This window comes from Coregonus lavaretus (genome assembly GCF_964263955.1).
Source record: "Coregonus lavaretus genome assembly, contig: HAP1_SCAFFOLD_4567, whole genome shotgun sequence".
In the NCBI taxonomy this organism is placed as follows: Eukaryota; Metazoa; Chordata; class Actinopteri; order Salmoniformes; family Salmonidae; genus Coregonus; species Coregonus lavaretus.
Genome location: NW_028165159.1, coordinates 35,971 through 48,705, shown reverse-complemented (window position 1 = coordinate 48,705; position 12,735 = coordinate 35,971). Strand labels below are relative to the sequence as shown.

Here is a 12,735-nt window from a genome sequence, read left to right as displayed (position 1 = left end):
ACAGTAGTAGTTCAGTGTGTATATAGTAGCTAACAGTCATTACAGTAGTAGTTCAGTGTGTATATAGTAGGGAGAAAGAGAGAGTGGGAGAGGAGAGGAGAGGAGAGGAGAGGAGAGGAGAGGAGAGGAGAGGAGAGGAGAGGAGAGGAATAGGGAGTTGGGGGAGAGAAAGAGAGAGAGGGGAGGGAGCGAGGGCAAGAAAGAGAAAGGGGGGACGAAAGAGGGGGAGAGAAGAGAAAGAGATAGGGAGAGGGGGAAGCGAGAGAGGAGAGTGAGAGAGATGGGAGGAAAGAGGAAAGAGGAAAGAGAGCGGGAGGGAGAGCGAGAAAGAGAGAGCAAGTTGAGGAGGACAGCAGTGTGAGAGAAAAGTAAAACAAGACAGTGACAGTTAGAGGAAAGAAGAAGACAGGAAGGAAGAGTGCACCAGATCATAGAGAGACACTGTTCTCACGTCAGTGATCTTGGGGTTGGGGCACTGCGCTGGTTCCTGGGACTGGCACAATTCCCTGTAGACACAGGACTTCATATTGGCACACCACACACAGTTGTATTTGGGGTCGGCGTTCTTACACAGGCTGCAGTCCTCACGACCCAGAGAACAGTTATACAGCACCACTAAGAGATGGAGAGGAGGGGGAGGAGGAGGAGGAGGAGGAGGTGGAGAGAGGAGAGGAGGAGGAGGTAGAATGGGAGAGAGGAGGTGAGAGAAGCAGAGGGGGGAGGAGGTTGAGGAGAGGAGGAAGGGGGGAGGTGAGAGAAGCAGAGGGGGGGAGGAGGTTGAGGAGAAGTGGAGGGGGAGGTGAGAGAAGCAGAGGGGGGGAGGAGGTTGAGGAGGGGAGGAGGGGGAGGTGAGAGAAGCAGAGGGGGGGGAGGTTGAGGAGGTGAGAGAAGCAGAGGGGGGAGGAGGTTGAGGAGGGGAGGAGGGTGAGAGGGGAGGTGAGAGAAGCAGAGGAGGGGGGGTTGAGGAGAGGTGGAGGGGGAGGTGAGAGAAGCAGAGGGGGGAGGAGGTTGAGGTGGGGGAGAGGGGAGGTGAGAGAAGCAGAGGGGGGGAGGAGGTTGAGGAGGGGGAGAGGGGAGGTGAGAGAAGCAGAGGGGGGGGAGGTTGAGGAGGGGGAGAGGGGAGGTGAGAGAAGCAGAGGGGGGAGGAGGTTGAGGAGGGGGAGAGGGGAGGTGAGAGAAGCAGAGGGGGGAGGAGGTTGAGGAGGGGAAAGAGAACAAACATCAACTGAATACCAATAACCCACCAGTCTGTACAGGGTTCACATCCTATACAAATAAGCTTGACCTTTGTCCAAAAAATGTATAAATAATAATAATGAATGAATAATAAATATGTCTGATACTCCGGTTATCCAAAGCAGGTCCATTAAGGTGAAAGAGTTCAAATGGATTAACAGTTCCAGCGGAATAATCCTGGTTGTATTCAGACACTGACATAGTTGTTTGAACACAGCATTGAACAGCAGTGCTGAATCAACTCCAGTGTGTGTTAGAGGACCTGACTCACCAGTCAGAGTGCTGTCAATCTTCTTCTCTGTGTCTCTGTCTTTGATGTGGAAGGACACATTGACCTCCTGCTCCTTGTCGTAGGCAAACTAACACACAGGATATACACAACAGAGAAAACTGACATCTGAGGGCCAGAGACATGGCAAAACCCTCTCTTTCTCGCACTCACAGAGACTCACACACACACACCAGGGTTTCTGTTAGCTGGTTATCGCTGGCTTAAAAAATTAAATAAATAAAGGAAAAGCGATAAATAAAACTGGCGCCGGACAATTGTCCGGGAGAAGAACAGTGTTTTACTGCTAATTGCATTATTGAACTAATAACCGCATGTAGCCTACTGCCATGTGAGCATTGCTGTGCTTCTAACGGGAAGCTAAACGTTCTGATCTGTTGCATCAGACTCATTTCTTAAAAATAAATAAATAAATAATAATGACGTAGCCTAGTGGTTGTATGAATTTGGGATCCATCGTCCCTCAACTGTCCCAGAGTCTGTTTGGAATAGGCTATTTCTTTCTTGCACAGAACCACAAGGACAACTTTTCTACTATGGGGGATATTAGATTGACATAGGCTAGTGATTTTGCTGTTCGTTACTCGTCTTGTTGGCTGAAGAAAAGTAAATGTGGACAGTTATTCTAACATCTTCAAACTGCACATCGTTGCATCCTTGAGTTGCATATTCTGTTAAGATGAATTACCATAATCAAAATGTGATTTCTGTCATTCTAAGCACCCTAATCAGGTTACGCATATGGGTCCGGTAAATTTCTCAAAAGGCTTAAATTCTAATGCTTCCTGTCAAATGTCCTACACCACATTTTCCTAACGGAAGCGCTGACATGCACGCATGCACACACACAACAAGCTAGGGAATTTTTCTGGGGAACTTTGGGTTTTTTCTCTCCCAAAATAGACTCCCCATCTGATGTGTTTTTTATTAAACCCAATGACTTCCCCCCACAGTGGGTAGCAGTGCTGTGGTTCGCAGCTCAATATACTTTAACTCCATATTGGCAGCCTCTCAAACTCAGTATGAAAACAGATCAGTAGAGAGAGAGAGAGAGAGAGTTGGAATACTGGCTGGAGGCTTGAGGTGAATATCCTGCATTTCACAACACCGGCTTTGGGACTGAGGGAAAAGACAGAACTTCTACTGCTCATGTGGCGCGCTGTGATCTAAAACCTGTGTTTTCTCAACTAGAGAGGTGGATATTACTGACCTCATAACCCTTGAAGTTGAACTTTGACCCCTCATCAAAGGTGAACTCTTCCTCTGTGTGTTTCATGAGCTCCGTGCCTATCTTAAACGTGCGATCCTAAGACAGACAGGACAAGAGAGAGACAGACACACAGGACAAGAGAGAGACAGACACACAGGACAAGAGAGAGACAGACACACAGGACAAGAGAGAGACAGACACACAGGACAAGAGAGAGACAGACACACAGGACAAGAGAGAGAGACAATGTTATCATCAATGATTGACATTGAGTAAATAGAGGTCTGTCTGAAATGTCACCCTATTCCCTACATAGTGCACTCAAATGGCACCCTATTCCCTACATAGTGCACTCAAATGGCACCCTATTCCCTACATAGTGCACTCAAATGGCACCCTATTCCCTACATAGTGCACTGTATAGGTAATAGGGTGTCACTTGGGACGAAGCCTAAGAGCTGTGTCTATCTCACCTTGTAAATGTCCAGGTTCTTCCCTTGGAAGCTGATGGGGATGCGGTAGCCTACAGGGATGAGCTGAGGATCTGGGTTCTCAAACTGAGGACAGCTATCAGCCTGGAGGGAGAACAGAAGGTGGTTATAGCTGGTTTAATCAGACAGGCAGACAGACAGGAAGAGCTTGCTAGTTGCCACCTATAAGGCAGAAAGTCTGTAACAGATACAAGATGGCTCAGAGACAATGGCTCTTTATCAATTAATCTTCCCTCAACTCCTCACATCCTCTCTTATCAAAAAGTATTGGACCTTCTTCTTGAGAAGGAGGCGGGGAGAGAGGACGCGAGGAACTGTGGAAAGACTAAAGGAGATTGAGCCAAGATGTCAAGTTCACTGAGACAGCGCTTCCTCCTACTTGTTGGGCTTTGATGACGTGAGCTCCCTCTACAGCGTCATCGCTGTCACTGCAGGTGTGGTCCTGGCCATTCCACTGGCACTGCCACTCACTGGTCACACACGCTATACACCTGGGGACAATCAGCCAATAGGAGGAAGAGTTAGGGAGTCAGAGTTTATATAGCCAATGAGCACAGAGATCCACAAAAGTGTTCAGTGTAAAATGACTGAACAGAGCACTGAGAATAACTGTCAGATTAACGGTTTGTTTCCATAAAGCAGTGGTCACCTACTGGTCGATCACCAAACATTTCTGAAAAGCCAACGACAAAGCCTTGCACTCCACTTATTTTATTAGTCTTGCACTTGATTCAGACGTGCTGGGCGCCGGGTAGGCAAAGTGTTCCCATTTTGAACCATTTCATTTGTCTGAAGGGACAAACTCCGCCATCCTGGCGGACCAGGAGAGCTAAATCAAGTGTGCCTACTGTGCGGGTCAATCGGATAGCTGAATTTGTGAATGAGGCAGAAATAATGTGGTGCGACTCGGGTTTCGCCATCAGGTGGAAGATGGTGTCCCCTCTCTCTGGTCAGTCTTACCGGAGAAAAGGAGAGAGCAGGGACCATGAGAGGAGGACCCTCTGCTGCGCTCTCCCTCCGCTGAGACTGACCATCATATGTAGGTACCATCAACTCCAGTAAAATTAAATAATATAATTTAAATAGTATAATTTCAATTTATGCTCAGCTGTGCCTCGCAAATGATACAACTGATCTATTTTGTTATCAAAGCTCCAGTTTTGAAACATAATATGGTCTGAGAAGAAAAATATTGACAGGCCATGTTTAAAAAAAAATCTGTGGTAGATCTCAGCTTGCTTTTTGACTCCAAAAGTGATCTTGCCTCAGAAAAGGTTGATGACCATAAAGGGTTCAACTGGCGCCACTTACGGTGTGTTCTCGGACTTCCTGACAGTGGCTGCACAGTTGTAGAACTTGTATTCACTGGACGTCACCTCGATGCTATCGTTGACCAGGATCCTCACTGGCACCGTCACAAAGTCTGAACAGAATATCACAGAATATCACAGTTCCCACAAAACAGTCCATTACCCTGAGAGGAAATGTTAGCCTGGTCACCTGACTGATTCTGTATTGAATAAAAACACTACATTGTTGCCTTGTTTTGGCAAGATAAAGACAAGTTGGTTAAAAAAGAAACAGACTGATATCCAGGCTTAAAAACAGTATACAGTACCCATCTACTACCCAAGGACCTAAGGACTGGGGTTAGGACTAGTATTCAGGAGGACTAGTATTCAGGAGGACTCACCCTGCTTGTCAGGTGTAGGGGGGATGTCCACAGGGTCAGGGAGAGTACAGGTGACCTTCTGATCAATCACCACAGCTCCACTACTGAACAAACCAAACCTGCACTCTATAATGTCAGAACGGCTGATCCTGGGGAGGGTGGGGATGTCGATTTCAACCTGGACAGGAGATAAACAGAGAGGTTTTTGAGAGTGGAAGAGAGGGAGGGAGGGAGAGAGAGAGACAGAGAGTGACAGAGAAACAAGATAAACTCCCTCTTGAATACAAAGAGGTCCATTGAGGAAATCATCTCAATGCCATTATTTTTTTTGATTCACAGGAGTGGTTATGTGACAAAAACTCAAGTTGCTGGAGAGAACAGATGAAATGGGGTGAAACAAAGGGAAGTGACTGATATTCAGGTGTGCAGTTTAAATGTACACAGTTCATTAATCCAGAACTGCCCAAGAAAGCTAATTTTAGAGTGTGTGTGTGTGTGTGTGTGTGTGTGTGTGTGTGTGTGTGTGTGTGTGTGTGTGTGAAATGCACTGGAAGGGAGCAGAGCTTAGTGGAATTGACTGAGTTAAACTCAGAACGAATGAATTCAGAATGAAGCAAACCCAGCACAACAGATGAGGCTACTTTCACACTGGAGAGGACAGCTGCCAATGACAGGGAAACTCAACCACTCAGACTCAGTACCTGCTGGGTCTTCATACAGCTGAGGTTGGGTGGGCTAAAGGCCTGGATCTGAACACACTGCTGGTTGGGGCTCCACAGCCACCTGTTGTCATCAACCCCGGGACAGTCTCCCTTCCTGGTACACCTGGAGGAGAACAGACCAGTCACACCCTGGACTACAGCTAACCCTAACCCTAGACTACAGCTAACCCTGGACTACAGCTAACCCTGGACTACAGCTAACCCTGGACTACAGCTAACCCTAGACTACAGCTACCCCTAGACTACAGCTAACCCTAACCCTGGACTACAGCTAACCCTGGACTACAGCTAACCCTGGACTACAGCTAACCCTAACCCTGGACTACAGCTAACCCTGAACTACAGCTAACACTAGACTACAGCTAACCCTAACACGAGACTACAGCTAACCCTAACACTAGACTACAGCTAACCCTAACACTAGACTACAGCTAACCCTAACACTAGACTACAGCTAACCCTAACACTAGACTACAGCTAACCCTAACCCTAGACTACAGCTAACCCTAACCCTAGACTACAGCTAACCCTAACCCTAGACTACAGCTAACCCTAACCCTAGACTACAGCTAACCCTAACCCTAGACTACAGCTAACCCTAACCCTAGACTACAGCTAACCCTAGACTACAGCTAACCCTAGACTACAGCTAACCCTGGACTACAGCTAACCCTAACCCTGGACTACAGCTAACCCTAGACTACAGCTAACCCTAACCCTAGACTACAGCTAACCCTTACCCTGGACTACACCTAACCCTAACACTAGACTACAGCTAACCCTTACCCTGGACTACACCTAACCCTGGACTACAGCTAACCCTAACCCTGGACTACAGCTAACCCTAGACTACAGCTAACCCGGAACTACAGCTAACCCTTACCCTGGACTACAGCTAACCCTAACCCTGGACTACAGCTAACCCTAACCCTAGACTACAGCTAACCCTAACCCTAGACTACAGCTAACCCTAACCCTAGACTACAGCTAACCAGGAGTCTGCTACCTGTATCCATGCCCGGTTCATAAATGATAGGAGCTAAAGAGAGAAAATAGTCCTGGACCATCTATAATAGGAGAAGGCAGTACTAAGCTCATAAGACATTTATAAGTTATATTTTATTATTCATTGAAAGATCAATGAACAGCAGGAAATATTGCAGCTATAACCAATGTTCCCTCAAATTTGTTGGGCACTGAGCAAATAGCTGTTCTATCATTCAGCCTACAGTAGCAGCCAATGTGGGGTGTTCAATGTAGGCCTACATTCCATGAGACTTTTGAAAAAAAACATGCAGGGCTTGACATTAACCTGTTTATCCACTTTTCCTTCAGACAAGGAGGTGACTGAAAACGTTGTTGTGTTGTTTGATGCAAGAAACCACTTTACAAAATATAATGCATTATTATTCCCATACCATTATTACAGAGAATCAGACAAATTATGCTACCCTCTGCCTATTGTCAACTTAACTTATTCAAGCCTGTCACAAAATACAACACTGCCCCTTTAAGACAAAAACCTATCTTTACCTGACTTGCTTTTCAAAGATGTCTAGAAATGTATACGTTTTGTACTCTTGTAGGAAGCAATCACTCCCCTATTGCTGACTACAAATGATCTATAACTGGGCTAATAACTCACTAACTAGGAAAGGATATGAACAAAATGTGCACAAGTGGCTACATGCAGCTCTGATTGGTTATGGCGCACTGGTCTGTGTAGAGTAGGGGCTGAGTAGTGCCTGTCAACGCAATAGAATCCTACTCCGATGTGTTCTGCCTACAACAAAATCTCTTGCATAGTTCATTTTGTTTCTGTATGTTGCATTGAAAGCGTTGATTCAATCACAATTCCCACAGTAAAGGGAAAAACTGATAGTGGTTAACTAAGGGGAAAACTCTAGAAAATGGAATGAAATTCAATCTCGTGCTTCTCTGCGCGGGCTGATATTTCTTCTGCGCGGCAGCTTAGAGGGAACATTGGCTATAGCATAACTGGTACTGTACTCACTTGCCCTTCAGCACACACCACCCACAGTAGGGGTCTTTCTGTGACACGCAGGACTGGCAGTCTGACTTCAGGTGGCACGCCTGCACTGGCACCTTGGTGATCTATGAGAAAAACAATCATGGGTGATTCAAACATTGATATCGCACTAACCAAAATGCATGGAGTGCCTCACACCGATAAAAATCTACACTATCGAATAAAGTTCTAGATATGTTCACGGCTCACCTTCTTCTCTGTAGTGATGTAGAGGTGTGTGAGGCTGGTGTCAAACAGCAGGTTCTTGTTGACCTTGTCACCGGTGTTCTCCCCCGGGGCGCGGCCGTACACCTCTGGACTGGCCGACAGGTGCAGCTTCAGCACCTGCGTTTCATTAGCAGAAAGAAGACAGAAAAGGTGGCCAGGTCGACGCAGAAGACATTAGTCAACTACTAAGGACAACCTATATAAGTCCGAGCAGCCTATTGAATAACATTTCAGCAGGACGCCTTTCTGTTTAGCAGACGCTCTTATAGGTAAGACCAACCACATATCACAGTCATTGCTTTCCTCAAGTAAAACTTTCTTCAAAAAAGCAGCTATTAGCTAAATCAGTTAGAGTGCTAGTAAGAAAGACAAGTGTGAGTGTTAGTGTAAGAATGACCGTATTGCAATAGTAAGGTGTTAACTAGTAGTGGCGGGTCGTCCGCCAACCAACGGCTCTTTTTGGTGAACGTCGAGACCTGAGCTGTTCATTTGGCTCCCTGCTACTGCTGCAGTTTGAGCTCCAGACCACCATCATCTGGAGTTCAGTTAGAAAAACATTCTCTGAAGATTGCACCTCCTCAACCATCATCTGGAGTTCAGTTAGAAAAACATTCTCTGAAGATTGCACCTCCTCAACCATCATCTGGAGTTCAGTTAGAAAAACATTCTCTGAAGATTGCACCTCCTCAACCATCATCTGGAGTTCAGTTAGAAAAACATTCTCTGAAGATTGCACCTCCTCAACCATCATCTGGAGTTCAGTTAGAAAAACATTCTCTGAAGATTGCACCTCCTCAACCATCATCTGGAGTTCAGTTAGAAAAACATTCTCTGAAGATTGCACCTCCTCAACCATCATCTGGAGTTCAGTTAGAAAAACATTCTCTGAAGATTGCACCTCCTCAACCATCATCTGGAGTTCAGTTAGAAAAACATTCTCTGAAGATTGCACCTCCTCAACCATCATCTGGAGTTCAGTTAGAAAAACATTCTCTGAAGATTGCACCTCCTCAACCATCATCTGGAGTTCAGTTAGAAAAACATTCTCTGAAGATTGCACCTCCTCAACCATCATCTGGAGTTCAGTTAGAAAAACATTCTCTGAAGATTGCACCTCCTCAACCATCATCTGGAGTTCAGTTAGAAAAACATTCTCTGAAGATTGCACCTCCTAAACCATCATCTGGAGTTCAGTTTTAAAAAAACATTCTCAGAAGAAAACCTCATTGTGGTCCACACAAAAATTACATACATTTCAAGGGATTTAATTTGGCCAGGTAAACAATTTAATTGAACTCGCGTCACAATCTGACATAATGGTAGGCAACCCTTCAGCCTTTACATGAGACCTTTTTATATTTGTCATGGTTTTTCATCCATTTGTAAGGACTACTGAACAAAGATCCATTGGGAGCCAAAAGATCCGGCTCACCGAAAAGACTGGGAATGCCCATCACTATTAGCTAGTACCTCTCCTAAAGCAGTCCCCAGGAAGGCAACGGTGTGCTCCGTTTCCACAGCGACGGCCACAGCGGTCATCAGGCCCTTCTTGGTGAAGATGGGTTTGGCTGCCAGGGCGAACTCTGCCCTACTGGCAAGTGGGGAGGGCAGGAACTCAGCACCACACTTTTGGGAGATCACCAAGCCATTCTGTAGAGGGGAGGAATCAACGTCAGATACATTATTTCATTAGTAGGTAGATGTGATAATGTAACAGTTATTAGATCATATCTACATCCTCTTGTAAAGTTAATTGTAGAAGAGCAACAACCATAACTTCAAGGTAAACTATAAAACCATCAATTGCTTCAAAACTGACCTGCTAGCTAACACCAGATACATTCTCCATCCTCTTACCAGAGGACATACAGTACAACTGCCCTTGACTGGATGTGCTGGTAAGGCTACAAACCTCCTTTTCAGTTTTACACAGCTCATCTGACTTGGAGGAGTACGGTGAGTAGACGGCAGGCGTCTCGTTAATGTGTCCCTTGTTGCTGTAGCAGGCTCCTATGATCTCCACCAGTCTCTTGTTGATGGCCCTCAGTGGGTACATACACACTGCCGAGCTGGAGCTGTCATCGTCCGAGCTGAACACCACAAACAGAACCTGACAGCAATACAGAAGTCACTGTTCTTAACAGACTGTTCTGATGGTTCGGACTTGCCTGGTTAAATAATGGTGAAATGGAAAACTACAAAAAGTCATTTTCCTAAAGAAAATACCTGCTTCAACTGTCCAAACACATTTTTGTGGGATTCAATCTAATTCAAACAACTATTTGTCCCCTTCGAACAATTCTATTAGGGGTTATACAATTGAATTGGGCTATAGAATTGAACTGGATAGCGGATTAAGTTGAAATACATACCTTATCCAGGGCTCCAACCGGTTCGTACTGGCCAGAGGAGCTCATATTTTTGGCCAGGGCTTCTCCTGGAAGGGACACGTAGGCTGCCTGGACCTTGTTGTACCTGTTCCCCGCGCTGCAGTTCAGCTGGAGCTCTGTGTACGAGTAGTAGTTGTGGTCGTTCTCACACATCCTGGAGATAAAGGTGAAGTTCTTGGTTCCTGAATCCTGGGCGCCCAGGGTTCTGGAGAACAGGAAGTAGACAAAGCCTTCATCCTGGAAGAAGAAAGACATAAAAAGAGAGAGAGAGAAAGTGAAAAAAAAGGAGCGGAAAAGAGTGAGATGAATCATTCTATTCCCCTTTCAGTCTCTTGGTAACGCTGTAATCACAGACCAGCCCAAGGGGACGTCTCACACTGCTGTGTGTGCAAAAGGCTTTTCTCCGTCTTTCTTACCTTGAAGACGTGTTTGAAGTCGTGGAGGTAGCGCAGCGTGAAGGGGTTGGACTGGACGGCCGAGGCCTCGATGATACTGTCGAACAACACCCAGTCACCATGGTCCTGGAGGATACGGGTGCTGATCAGCTTGGTGCTGTCATGGCTGCCGTAGCCCTTAGCCACCTGAAGAGAACAGAGAGGGGGCAAATACCAGATACCATGGTGACCAGGAAGTAAATACAACATGTTTCAGCTTGGTGCAGTCATGGCTGCCATAACCTTTACACACCTAGGACAAGACAGAGGGAATAGAACATGTGAAATTGACTTATCTAGTACCTTTACCATTTAAAATCCCCATATATCATCAAAAACATCACAACAAGGTTGCAGGACATTCAGTGGAGTGGAGTTCCATTTGAGTCCCAGTGAATAGTGATAAATATGATACCATCTATGTCCCCATTGCTGATTAGAAGAACCCTGTGGTCCTCTGTAACTCAGTTGGTAGAGACCATCTATAGATCTCTACGTCACAATAGCAGATTAAAAACCAGAACAACCCTGTGGTCCTCTGTAGCTCAGTTGGTAGAGCATGGCAATTGCAACGCCAGGATAGTGGGTTCAATTCCTGGGACCACCCATACGTAGAACATTTATACAAGTCGCTTTGTATAAAAGTGTCTGCTAAATGACATATTATTATTACTGTGACATATCACGGTGTGGTTAGTCCACTTACCAGGAAGACGGTGAAGTTCTTACTGTCCTTGCTGACGTAGTAAGACATGACCCCTACTACAGACACACTCTCCTCAGCACTGGCCACGTACGTCCTCTCTCCTTTAGTATCGTTGAAGTACAGCAGCTGCTCTACATTAGACAGGCTCCTCAGAGAACAGATTCCTCTGTACAGACTCCCACACACTATCAAGGTGTCTTTGGATGGATGGATGAGGAGCAGTTTGTTATGGTTGTCGGTCTCCACCGCTTCCTCGCAGGAGCCCGTCACGGGCGGGGTACACTGGCGGTTGTCCAATCTGGGTCCTGTTTTGGTGTGGGCCTCGGTGTTCAGGGATTGGTTCAGTTGGTAGATGGCGTTGACCGTGCCCACGTACAGCCGACCGGTGATTGGGTCCTGGACTACGTTGTTGATGAGGGTGTCGGAGGTGAACTCGTTGTGGGCGGAGCCGAGGAGGGAGAGAGACTGCGTCGCCAAGATGGCAGCCAGGACCCACTGCCACACCATCTCTGGAGGAGAGGGAGAGAAAACTATTATTATGTTACTCTTTATGTCTCTTTGTAACTTGGTAGAGAGAGAAAGAGAGAGAGAGAGGAGGGAGAAGAAGAGGGAGGAGGAGGGTATGAGAGAGAGAGAGAGACTGAAGGAGATCGAGGAGAAAGGGGGAGAGAGAGAGAGATGAGGGAGTGAGGGAGGAGGGTAGGAGAGAGAGGAGGAAAAATACAGAGAAGGAGAAAATATAATTAGTTCCTAATCTTAATCATTCTATTCTATTAGTCCCTGTCTCTTTGTATTCACAGACAGGCCTGAGGGGACGTTTCAACAGCTGATAAAAAAGACATGAAATAAACATGAAGACATTAAGATTTACAACGTTCAATAACATCTCCTTCTAAAAAATGTTTTTTTTAGCACAAAGTTATTCAGTTCTACTAAAGCGTTCCTACCTTCCACTTCTTCATTATTATTCATCCTCATCCTTCCCACTAAATATAAAGGAGGGAAAATCAATTCACTCGCTCCCCTAACTCCCCTCAGATGTTGAGATGTGGATCACTGAATTTGACACAGACGATAAAATAACACTTTTTTTTGTTCAAAAGAAAGAAGCGTATGCAGCATTCACTTCGCGGGCAAGCTCCTCTCCTCTCCTCTCCTCCCCTCATCCTTTCATCCCTGCCTACAGTTTTTGGGTAGTTGATGGCGGAAGTCAAATAGGCTTCAAAAGGATTCGAGGAGAGGTTGAGAGGAGAGGAGGAGAGGTGGTGTGTGCCAAGGTAACAAAGGTGTCCTGTTGCATTATGGGTACGCCCTCGGCACGGGAGCAG

At 46.1% G+C, this 12,735-nt stretch overlaps 1 protein-coding gene across 1 annotated transcript; it reads right to left on the bottom strand.

Moving 5' to 3' along the window:
* Positions 1-388: 388 nt before the first annotated feature.
* Positions 389-11,933, bottom strand: LOC311116210 (plexin-B2-like; the record flags this gene model as incomplete). The annotated part of the gene is made up of 15 exons (XM_084191329.1): positions 11,408-11,933; positions 10,684-10,848; positions 10,250-10,504; positions 9,790-9,987; positions 9,348-9,527; positions 7,860-7,994; positions 7,635-7,735; positions 5,600-5,723; positions 4,920-5,076; positions 4,538-4,649; positions 3,606-3,717; positions 3,209-3,310; positions 2,736-2,831; positions 1,508-1,595; positions 389-615 (listed from the first exon to the last, which is right to left on the bottom strand). The coding sequence occupies exons 1-15, from the start codon at positions 11,912-11,914 to the stop codon at positions 389-391; spliced, it is 2,559 nt and encodes an 852-aa protein (XP_084047455.1). The 5' UTR covers positions 11,915-11,933.
* Positions 11,934-12,735: the final 802 nt, after the last annotated feature.